Source organism: Hyposmocoma kahamanoa, unplaced genomic scaffold (assembly GCF_003589595.1).
Source record: "Hyposmocoma kahamanoa isolate Upper Pololo Valley unplaced genomic scaffold, ASM358959v1 220, whole genome shotgun sequence".
In the NCBI taxonomy this organism is placed as follows: Eukaryota; Metazoa; Arthropoda; class Insecta; order Lepidoptera; family Cosmopterigidae; genus Hyposmocoma; species Hyposmocoma kahamanoa.
This window is the reverse complement of record NW_020653740.1, coordinates 6,783,090-6,794,741: the sequence shown is the minus strand read 5'-3', so window position 1 is coordinate 6,794,741 and position 11,652 is coordinate 6,783,090. Positions and strand designations below refer to the sequence as shown.

Here is an 11,652-nt window from a genome sequence, read left to right as displayed (position 1 = left end):
GAACTCATTGGAAAAACTTAAAAATTAAAAATACTCTACGTTTGATCTACAAGTATAATGGAATTTAAATATCTAAATTATCTAAAACAATAATACACATACAATTTTCATCAAGCAACAGCAACATAGAAATTGACATGAAATTGAAATGGTTGTCCGAAATATGAGTTGTGTTAAAGTTACTCTATAAATAAAATGTTTAGTAATAATAATAATGATAAACTAAACGAAATCAATTTAACGTGAATGCTTTTCACTTCGATATTTTATGGACTTTAATTACAAAAATCATAGTAAGAAATACAAACATTTCAGTAAAAATTTATTGTCGATAAACATCAGTCATCGTAAATGAACATCATTATATTTGAGTCTAGAAATTTCTATGGAGACAAAAAGAAAACATTGAATAATAATAGAAATAGTAACTAAAAATGCAAATAGTCCGTGGAATGTTGTCTCGTATATATACATTATATATCTATATAATGGTGTTACACTGTTGTATAAATTTTTTATTTTCACTCTAATTTTTACAAGGTGTATCGCTACAACTTTGCATTTTCACGTTTTACGAGAGATCTTGTGTGTACAACGATCGCCATGTCACTGTGACGATGTTTGCAAGCGTGTCACCTGGCGCGAGGCGTGGTTCATGTCCACCACCATACCCATATATATACATAACCACGTCCCCATACCAAATCTCCCCTTTTTTCTATATCTATGGATATCACCCTATTACTTATCAATACATAAAAATTATTGAATATTATCTATATCTATAATTATAAATCTTTAACAATAAATAATATCTATAATTAATTGTTAAAGATTTATAAGTATTGCACTCTCAAATATTTAAGTGACACTTATTCGTAGATGTTTTGAGTTTTCTATTATTAAACACTATACATAGTGTATTTGCATTTAGATAAACAATTTAATCATAAAAGAATATGGAAAACATAGTCAGGATATAAATTCTACTTTACAGCAAATCATATAATTTATCTAAAATATTAATTCCAATATTGCATACACAGAACTGCTTTACGCCGTTATAATATGTATGACGATTTTCGTAGAACTCGCTTAACGTATTGAAAACATGCACACCTCAACACTTAGCACTCGATCCGGCAAACTTAGCGTGTTAGCAGGATGCGGCCCGCGTCGTCGCCCGGCTCCCCCGCCCTTACCTTTTGCATGTACATAGATTCATTGCGCAACTGTATGGTTTGTAAAACTGTGTAATCATCACTGAGCAGAAATAAGTCTTATACCTGTATGCGTATCCGCATATTTAATATGTATACTCTGTATTGTGATACCTAAGTATGTGATCAATCACATACATAGGTAAGCTCTCGCAAGTGACTGAGGGAGGAAACGATTAGACGCCCGGGTCGAGGTATTCCTCCTCTAACCGTCGAAATACACCATATCGAGCGACACTAACGTTACTATATGGCGCTTCAGCTTTTTACCTTTTCCCCGATTATATATAAAGTGTATTCTAGTTAATGCATGTTGCAATACTATTTAAAGTAATACTAATAAAGTAAAGTAATAGAGTTCAGTATTGAATTATGTGACTGATATGTAAACTTCTTAAAAACACAATAAAAGTCTTGACCTTTTCTGGTGTCATCAAATTGAAGTTCAAGTCTTCATCATATAAATTCTCCAATTTATTCCATTTCCACAAATAGGTACATTCCATGACTTGAACATAGATCACCGCAGAGTCTGGTACTACAATGCAGTCTTTCTCTAATAGGTGCTCGTGGGCATGCGTAAACGTTTGCAGAGCACCTGTTATGACACAAAATTTAAAAATTTTAGTAGTGAAAATTTTTCACTTTAGATTAAAACCCATGAAGAAGGCACAGTAAAATGGCAATAGATGCATTTGAGATTATATTTAAATGCTAACAATGTAGATCTAAGCCATAGTCTAGTAAGATAAGCATGGTAACCCTATACAAACATAGCAGCGCGGCTTGTATGTGTGCACGCCCGCCACGCGAAGTGTACGGTCAGACACACACATTCGCATAACCTCGCCGGACACTCGCGTTGCATAGCGCGGGTTGTCCCATGCCCCATTCATTATACAATTGAATCAATCATTCGGTGTTTAAAAAATTGCATCAGTTGTAAACGTGTATTGCTGTTGTGTTTAAATGAGAGTACCTCGAATTCAGCATTTCATTTCTATTTCATAATCATATTTCCATAATAGAGCTACCAATCCATGACCCTGGTATAAAAATATCTACAAAAGTATGTACTGCATTTAACAAAGGTTATTTCAATATAGAAAGAAAATATTGTGATAAACACCTTAATTTTTTTAAATTATCTTTACAACCGACAGTACAACGAAATTATTAATGTGACAACCCGACGCTCCAAGTGAAGAGTAGACATTTTTGTGCCAAACAGAAGGGAGTTGCCCTACTTATCTTATTACACATGTCCAAACTCTCATTTCTTCCACTAAGAATATTGTTTGTGGTCAACTGTTTATACTAGTAGGTACTGGAATTCATTTGTGACAGCAGCTCGTGCTTCAACATATATTCTGTTTGAAATATTAGACAAAGATAAAAGTTACCTTCTCCAATCAACTCAGTATCGAAAACCTCCGTAACCAAGATATTAGCTTTTTGCTTCATATCCCCATCTTCACCAACGGTCATGTCTGTAGAGCGTTTAGGTATGACTGTAATCTTATCCTGCACTCTGTTTGCCTTCAAGATTTTGATGCAGCAATCTGCCATAGGTTTGAAAGCCTCACATGCCACTACTGAGTCTGCACCGCATCGTGCAGCCAGGATTGCTAGAAGGCCAGTTCCAGTGCCTAGCAAACAAAATTGTTTTAAGCTGCTGTGACATGGTATCATAGAGGGGGCTGGTTTGCACAGCTACACATTCTAACACTTTTAGTTACAGTGAAAGATTTAAGAAGAAAGTTTAAATGAAACAAGTACATATAAATCTTATATTTCTCTCTATTCCATGTGTGGCCTGAACTTTAGCTGCGGCCGACCTAACCTAAGCAGCATATAAATTTGTTAAAAAACATCTGTCATATATTGCAATCATAAACAACAGGAACCACAGAAATTTGAGACATGGGAATAGAATGGTTCACTCCGACAACTCACAGCTAACATTTTACCACATTAGCTTTATGTAATGTCAAAATATACAACAACATTTCTAATAAATTAAAAAACATTATGTTATTAATAGAAAATGGTTGAGCACTAAAATTTTGTATGGTATACAAGAGATTCTTGAAGATAATGATAAATTTGGTAATGAACAATATGATGTTTTTTTTTTTTTTTTGTTTGGTGTCATGTTATTTGGATAATATTCTATTTTAACTGGTAGATTATGGAGTTTCAGATAATATTTTAAGACCTCAGCCTATATTTATGCAATAAATATATTTAGGAGGTAGACCATATTTTTATTTATTTTTGGAGATAGTCAGCTAGAAGTTTTGTGTCAGACAGGATGGCTGGCCCAAACGAGATATACAAATCAAACTGGATGCGTTATTTACTACCTATTTGCTACCTGATGAATTGAATTATTAAGGCATGATAGTCTAGTTGTTTTGAATATTTAAAAATAACCTAGAGATATCTGCATTGTGTGACCACATATGGATGCCAGCCATGGTCACTTACTAAAAAAATTACAAAGAACTCAATGTTTATCAGAATAGTATGGAAAAAGTGTGCTCAACATAAATTGAAAGATAAACTAAAACTAACTACAACTAAAAGCAAATCAAAGACTAAAAAGTCACAGATATGATGAGGGAAGAAATTGTTAAGTGGACAAAAGATATTGTAGAATGGTAACCAAGAGAGGGAAAAGGGAAGAAAGGCAGACCATACTTTACATGGGAAGACAATTTTAAATATGTTGCTGGAGGAGCATAGAGGCAAATAGTAAAAGATAGGGAGAAATGGAAATCTCTGGAAGAGGCCTATGTTTTAAGACAAGCTGAAGGTGCCAAGTCAACAAAAATATAGGAATTTGCGCAATAATAAGTAATAAGCATGTCATACAATGTTTCTGTATAAGACAAGTTAGCTTATGTATCAATTATCTTATTATTCTTGTTAATCAGTTATAAAAGCTATATAAAAATAAATTAATAAAATTAAAAATACCCACAATATTCGCAACTGGAAAAAAAAAATTTTGTGCAATGTTCTCTTCTCTAACATCAATACTTTAACAAGTAATTTATAAAGTCATATTAAAATAGTAACATTAAACTAGCATTACCATGAAATGGGGTAGACAGTCCAATTGTACAAATTGAAAAAATGAATGTATATAACCATTACCATTCTAATTTTAGAACTTTATAACAACAAACCTCCATCCCTCTCATTTCGACTTCAGCTACCTATGATTGTCATAATTGTAAATTGACTGTAGGGTTAACTGCGATTATAAAGTCAGCAAACAACAAACATATTTACCAATGTCAAGTACATTAGCCTGCTTCCCTGCATCATGCATCTTCTGTATGGCCTTTTGCAAGGCACGGTGATACTTTCTATTCCGCTCAGAATCATGCAGCATGTCTGCGAACGAAGACCGCGCGATCTCCTGATGATAGTCGTAATCTTCATGCTGGATGTCCCACTCGGTCTTCCCTGTTATAGGATTCTTTTTCTGCGTAAACACACTCATCTTCTCAAAACTTGAATTTGTTTTCCACCTGAAAAACAACATAAGAACTACAATTTCCAAAACAATGGCTTAACATAGCAACTTAAAAATATGTATAGATCACCTTTTATTTAAAGTAAGCAATAGACTGGTACGAAAGTGGCATAAATGCCTGGTTTTCATTTAATCACTGACATGTGTGATATAGTGAATCAGAAATTAGAAAGATATAGTTGTGAATTCTTTGGAAAACCGCAAGTAACCTAAAAAATAGAAAAATCTCAAACAAATGTCAAATTGCAAAATTGATTTTCTTTCGTCTAGAAACACAAAGCTACTGTTTAGAAATGTGTTGAATAAATAAAAAAAGACGTGTTTTTAAAGTAGTGGACATTTTTCCGGGAAAATTCCCGTAAAATTGGAAAAATATAATTTCGTAGGCTCATATTATGTTCTACGCTTAATAAAATGAAATATCTTCTGAAGTTTTATTTAGCGTGAATAAAAAATAAAATAAACTTGCATAGTTAAAAGCCACATTAAAGCAAAACAACATTTAAAATGATTTCACAACAGGGAAAACTCTTCAACAACCACACCACCACCACCACCCTAAGGCGATTATTACACTGCACCGCGCCCCGCAACAACGAAGCGCGGAGAGTTGTACTGAAGTACTTCAGTTTGTATAGGAAACAAGCGCCGTCGAACACACTGACAACGCTTCTCCGCGCGCGGGAGAGCGGCGCGCGCGGTTATACCGCGCGGAGGGGCGCGGCGAACCGCAGGGTATGGCGCGCTGCGCTCCGCACTACCGCGCAGATTTTTAAGCTTAAGAACATGTTCAGTTTTCTACAATAGATCACGACGTCGACAAAATCGACCAAATTTAGATAAATTTTATTAAACATATTTTGTTGTGTTAATCGCCCATGGAATTAATAAGTACTTCGTACATTATTAATTCCATGTAATCGCCTTAATTGGCTCCATCATTTTCGTTCAAAAATTTCAACTTTTGACAGCTGTCAACATCAAACGTAGGAAAAATCAGTAATAAATAAAGGAAAAATAGAGGAATTTGAAAAATATTGGAAAAATATCCGAAAATATGGTTATTTTTTTTAATATATGGTTTTTTCAAAATGGATATTTTTCCATGACCCGACACTACACAAAACTGTATTTTATCTAATAGGTTTGAACTTCTAATTCTAATCATTTTCATACTACTTAGAAATGCAATTTCTACTACAAAATTAGAATGTAACTCCTACAGTCCAGTCCTCACTGAAGCTATCTAGAGGATGGAAAAAAATATAGTTTATGGAAGTTAAAGATTTTCTAACATTCTTTGAAGTAATATAGAAGATTAAACAATCTTAGCCGTATTTGTTTTGCTTTGTTCTATTTTTTTATCAGCCAGTTCGTATTTTTTGATAGAATGCAAATTGACTTATTGTTTGTCATCTAGGTAATCAAAGGATATACGACGAAAACGTATTTTTTTCTTCAAGTTTAAGATAAGTTTCACAAAATTAGACGAGAGGATATTTTCAGAGATAATTTTTAATAATGGCAAATGCTTCGTAGATGTCAGTCAAATCGTTTCCCACTTCGACGTTTTACAATCATGGCCGCCGCTATAGGCAGGATTTGTGGGGCACGACTTTTGAAAAGTTATGGGATTGCCGGCCCCCAGGTACTGGATATTGCTATATATCGTACACCCAGTAGTTACGCTCATTTATATAAGTTTCGTAAGTGCCTGTTAAGTTATCGGCAACAAGTCAAGTCTTCGGAAGCAACTAATGTATTTTGCTGTATTATCGGTTTTAAGGGGTTTCGTGCCGCGTTTTACGTTATAGTGTAGGTGTGCAGGGTCTGGGATGTGTGGAATGTGTGCCAGTGTTCTTCAAAAACTTTTTGAATAAGTGATAACCTATCCCACATTATGTAACAAGTACATAGAAAATCTAATGGAGACCTTCCTTTGCAGGTTTGTCAACTGTCTACTACCACTCAGGGCTGGACAAAAAACAGAAAATTGGTGAGTTGGACGCGTTTTTTTATTTGCTGTATTACATCACACATGATCTTTATATTTTAAGCTAAGGAATTTCCTTATAGAACTTGTGTAATGTGTGTATGTACGAATGACAGCACTAGCATAATTATATAGGTCTGATAGCACAGCACTAGGCCACCTACTCATATATGTTAGTGAGTATCAAAGATGTACTCTTCTCTCTCGATGTACTCTTACCATGCAAATTTACACAGAAGTCTCATGATCATTTCGGATAGTTCTTTCCTTCATGAACATGATGCACAATGAGCTCATTATGATACCTGAATAAAATAGATATTGTTTAAGTGGACCACAGGAAAGGAGAAATATGTGCTCTCAATGGCTACTCTTAACAGCCCTTATTTTCAGAGTGATAAGACCATAGCAACTCTACTTTTTTTGGTCACACTAACCCATGCAGTCAGTATAGGTAATAAATTAAGAATGGCTACTAAAATTAATAAATAATCAATTTATGTTATTATTTATAAACAGCAATATTACATTATTATCATTGATCAAAATATACGGTTCCATATAAAATCAAACGCAAAAACACCCACAACATTGATTAACAAAAAATATTAAAAAATATATTTAAAATGCCTTATATTAAACAGAAAATTTAAAATTAATGTTACGTTGATATGCTTACTTACTTTTAATGTAGTTTTTACAAACTTTAACTGCACACTTCGACATTGTGATTCCACAGTCACTAAGCTAATTAAAGCCAAGCAAACACTATCTGTGATTTTCACCTTGCTTTGACAGTACCACTTTTGAGCGTTCACAGTGCATCTACCAATATTTATTATTGAAGCATATTGTCATTTATTTGAATACCATGATGTTTCTAGTACTATGAACACTGTACGAGTTTATTATTATTGGACACTTATATGAGTACAGTCAGATAGAAGGAATTTTTCTGTCTGTTGTTTGCCCTTTAGTGAACAACACAAATTGAAACTTGACAGTTTTAACTTTTGAATGTAATTTAAGTCATATTATTTATTAGTTTTGAATGTAATGTAAGTTATATTATTTATTTTGGCTACACAATAAGAATTGTGTAGGCAACAATGTTTTATTTATTATTCATAAATTAAGTGCCAATTATTTATTAAAAGCTTTAAAAAATCTTGTTACAATACACAGTTTTTAACCATACACAATGAGCATTTACTATTTTTTATTACAGTTATAATATTTAAACATGTAACTCTATTAATATATCTTGTCAGCATTGTATTTTTTTTATTCTATTGTTGTATTAATGATAATGATTTTTAAATGTAAAGTTTTAAAATATACTACATTAATATGTTTTATACCCCCAATGGCAAATCAAAACACTTATCCATTTGCATTATTTATAATATACTATAGGGAAAATTTACATTTGACCAATTTGAGATTTTAATACATTTTGTAATATTTTAAAAACATTAACATAATTAATTTATTCTGATTTTGTCCATAGGTATAAAAACAAAGTGTTAAAATCAAAATTAAGTTTTTATTCAACCATGGTTCTTTATTATTTCACTTAAATAATAATAATAAATAATGCACACACTCATAGTTGACACAAACATACCAACTACAAATTACACCCAAATTCACGAGAAAAACAACTGTAGGCCATACAATATTTCTCCCGGCCTGGGAATCGAACTTGGGTCCTCTGTGTGGCAGACCAGCATAGGTCATGGAGGCAATAAAGACAATTTGTTACCTAATCTTCTTCTTTTCTCAGCTATGGACTACCATCGGTATGGTGAGTGGTGGAGTTGGAGCACTCATCTATGCGCTGGAACGATCAGTGAAGGCGAGTGGTTTAGAAGCACATAAGTATGAGCAACCGTGGAGTCATAAAGGCTGGTTTGATGCTCTTGACCATGCCAGGTAAGGATTTATATAAATAAAAGTCATCTTTCTCATAGGGCCTAAAGAAAGGAGAAATTGGAAACATGAAGGCCGCCTAACGCAGGGCGGGCGAGCCTAACACGCCAAGTAGATCATAACATAACAACTGCTCATGGTCCATAGACTGATCGCACATTGCAAAAGGCATTCTAAAAAAATTTAAAAAATATATTAAATTGACAAGTAGTTTGCTAGGTTTTTCAAAAGAATGACATAAAATACGATGGGCTCAGTTTTTTATATAAATATTGTTTATTTTCATATTTCAGTGTTCGCCGAGGCTATGAGGTGTACAAACAAGTGTGTAAAGCTTGCCACTCACTGCAGTACGTCGCGTTCCGCAACTTGGTAGGCGTTACGCACACCGAGGAGGAGGCAAAGGCGGAAGCAGAGGATGTTAGTAGTCCCTACCTATATAATTTCTACTATGGCGACTTATAACTATTTCTACTTATAATTTCTTATAATAAACATTCTATCAAAAACCTATTATCTAAAAATTACATATACCACCGGGACAATGTTATGCAAATTTGACTCTGTCATTTCTATGCTTGCTTGAAATGCAGTTGTTATAAAGCAATTTTTCCTCTATGTTTAGGTAATGGTCAGGGATGGCCCTAATGATGTGGGCGAATACTTTGAGAGGCCTGGCCAGCTCACGGACTACTTCCCGTCACCATACCCTAATGAAAACGCGGCCAGAGCCGCAAACAACGGTAAAGTAGTTTCCACAATTTACAAGCTTCATTTACCACCTCATTTTTCCAAATTCCAATACCCATAAAATTATCGCTAGAAAATCCATTTTGTTTCGGCGTTTTTGTTATTTAATGTTATCGGTTCACAGGCGCGTACCCGCCGGACTTGTCATACATTGTGTCCGCCAGCGAAGAGCACGAAGACTACGTCTTTGCGGTACTGACAGGCTATGTTGACCCTCCGGCTGGCATCGAGTTGCGGGAGGGACAAAATTACAACCCTTACTTCCCAGGCTGTGCCATTGCGATGCCAAAAATTCTCTTCAACGAGGTCAGTTGTTTTTCTCTTAGTGTTCAACAACAGAATTGATACACCCACATAACAATAAATACAGTAGAAGTGCTCAGTGGGAGTGTCAAATACTTGAGCTCTATCCGCCATTTTCGCTTAGTACGCTATGGTTGTGTTAATTATCTCCCGCTATATACATATACAACATATATAACGATGTTATATATGTTGCATATATAACATCGTTAAGTCTTATTTGATTCATAAATTTCCAATTTTTTATCGTAATGTTTTTTTGGTACAAGAAACGAAAGTAAACCTTTTTACTGCTGCAATGTGGTCACTTCTTTTTTGGAGAACTACGTAAACATCTCGGATTTTCCAGCATTATTGATAGATTGGCAGCTCATTGATTGAAATTTCAATATAAAATCAACACGTAACTTGCAATAATGGATATTGAATTTTCATTGATATGCCAACAATGTAAAGTTTAAATTATATTTACAATCCAAAATTTCTTACTTTTTTTATATTAGAAACTACGGCCAATCATTATCAAGATTTCATAGTGTATAAAATTATGAATGTGTGAGTTTAAATTCTAATAATAATCTAAACTTAAGGCACGAAGCGTTACGCTTCCACATTTATATGGCATACGGCTATGGAATGGAATTCCCTGGCTGCAGACTTGTTCCCTGAATGTTATAACTTGGGCCTTTTCATGGCGAGAGTCAATAGGCATTATTTAGGTGTTTATTTATGTTTGTGTTTATTTAGGTGCATGCTCCATCGTCGACCTCGTCGTCACTTTCCATCAGGTGCGATGGAGGTCAAATGCGCACTTATATTTTATAGAAAAAAGCTTCCATTGTTTTTATTTGTCTTCCTTGGATTTACCCCATAAACATGGAAGGTGAAATCAATGAGTAACAATTGTTATAGGCTGCGGAGTACAGTGACGGGACACCAGCGACGGCGTCGCAAATGGCGAAGGACGTTACAACCTTCTTGAGGTGGACGGCTGAACCCGAACTGGACGAGAGGCGACTCATGCTCATTAGAGTTATCGGGATAATGGGATTCCTCGGTAGCGTTGTCTACTACCTTAAACGACACAAGTGGATTACAATGAAATCTAGAAAGATAGCCTACAAACCCGTCTCTAAAAAATAAACATCCCGCAACTGTAGAGTAAAATGTTTTAGACAATTCTTTTCGATAGGCACAGTATAACACGTTATATCTTTATATTAAATTAATTTATTTTATAAACTCATGTTTGTTTTTGGCATTTTTTTTCTTGATCATATTTAATGATTGCCACTAGTTTATGTTGTTTTGTTACCATTTAAAGCTTGTCAGCTGCCTTGCAGGTTTAACTTATTTAATGTAACGGATATTTAATATTAGAGCATTACATCAAAAAGAGTATTTCATCATCTTAATACAATGTAACGCAGAAACTTAACACGTTCCCTGTTCATCACTTTTAAACTCTAAAGGTTTAATTGGGCATATGAATTAGGATAATTAATAGGTCCAAATCGACAGCGAACGTGGTAACGATAGTTAGTGAATTAAAACTGTGCTTGTGATGTATCATGAACGTAAACAGCTGTGAATCAGTGTACAGTTGAATAAATGAGTTATTCAAAACTATTATTAGTCTTTTAATTTTGTCCTACGAAAGCACCAGTATAAGGCCTTACTGGCAAACTACACCTGCGCTGCGGCCTGTGGTCCACCCAGGTGGATCAGAGAGGTTGTCCACAGGCAAGAAGGGGAAATTTTAATGATAATGGTCTATAAATGGATAAACAAAGTTGCCGCCCGTAAGCTTAAAAGTTGAGCCGGCAGCCTTCGGGATGCTTCGGCAGACTTTTACACTTAACCCTAACCGGAATCGTCATTTTGATACCTACGACTCGTAACATAAA

At 34.4% G+C, this 11,652-nt stretch overlaps 2 protein-coding genes across 4 annotated transcripts in view; one reads left to right on the top strand and one right to left on the bottom strand.

Annotated features, from left to right (window-relative positions):
• Nucleotides 1-4,881, bottom strand: part of LOC113227858 (protein arginine N-methyltransferase 7) — a 22,919-nt gene extending 18,038 nt beyond the window's left edge. Inside the window, exons 1-4 of one of the 3 annotated variants that reach the window (XR_003310238.1) lie at nt 4,838-4,866; nt 4,521-4,781; nt 2,624-2,869; nt 1,640-1,818 (exon numbers count right to left, since the gene is read on the bottom strand). Coding sequence is in view for 2 of the 3 variants with exons in the window: in XM_026460929.1 (XP_026316714.1) it covers nt 1,640-1,818; nt 2,624-2,869; nt 4,521-4,776 (681 nt within the window). In the remaining variant the exon portion in view is untranslated. Of the gene's footprint in view, nt 1-1,639; nt 1,819-2,623; nt 2,870-4,520; nt 4,782-4,837 lie in introns of all 3 variants that reach the window. The other 2 variants (XM_026460930.1, XM_026460929.1) reach the window with 2 other exon arrangements.
• Nucleotides 4,882-6,308: 1,427 nt separating this feature from the next.
• Nucleotides 6,309-11,345, top strand: LOC113227912 (cytochrome c1, heme protein, mitochondrial). The gene is made up of 7 exons (XM_026461001.1): nt 6,309-6,415; nt 6,713-6,763; nt 8,547-8,695; nt 8,986-9,112; nt 9,318-9,435; nt 9,567-9,748; nt 10,658-11,345. Exons 1-7 carry the CDS (start codon nt 6,347-6,349, stop codon nt 10,886-10,888), a joined length of 927 nt encoding a protein of 308 aa, XP_026316786.1. The 5' UTR covers nt 6,309-6,346; the 3' UTR covers nt 10,889-11,345.
• The last annotated feature ends 307 nt before the right edge of the window (nt 11,346-11,652 follow it).

What these genes read in the sequence shown, in the direction of transcription:
- LOC113227912 (XM_026461001.1), top strand. Translation starts at nt 6,347, where the DNA reads ATGGCCGCCGCTATAGGCAGGATTTGTGGGGCACGACTTTTGAAAAGT. An exon ending in GGACAAAAAACAGAAAATTG is followed by an intron (nt 6,764 to 8,546) that starts GTGAGTTGGACG and finishes TTCTTTTCTCAG; the next exon opens with CTATGGACTACCATCGGTAT. An exon ending in GGCCAGAGCCGCAAACAACG is followed by an intron (nt 9,436 to 9,566) that starts GTAAAGTAGTTT and finishes ATCGGTTCACAG; the next exon opens with GCGCGTACCCGCCGGACTTG.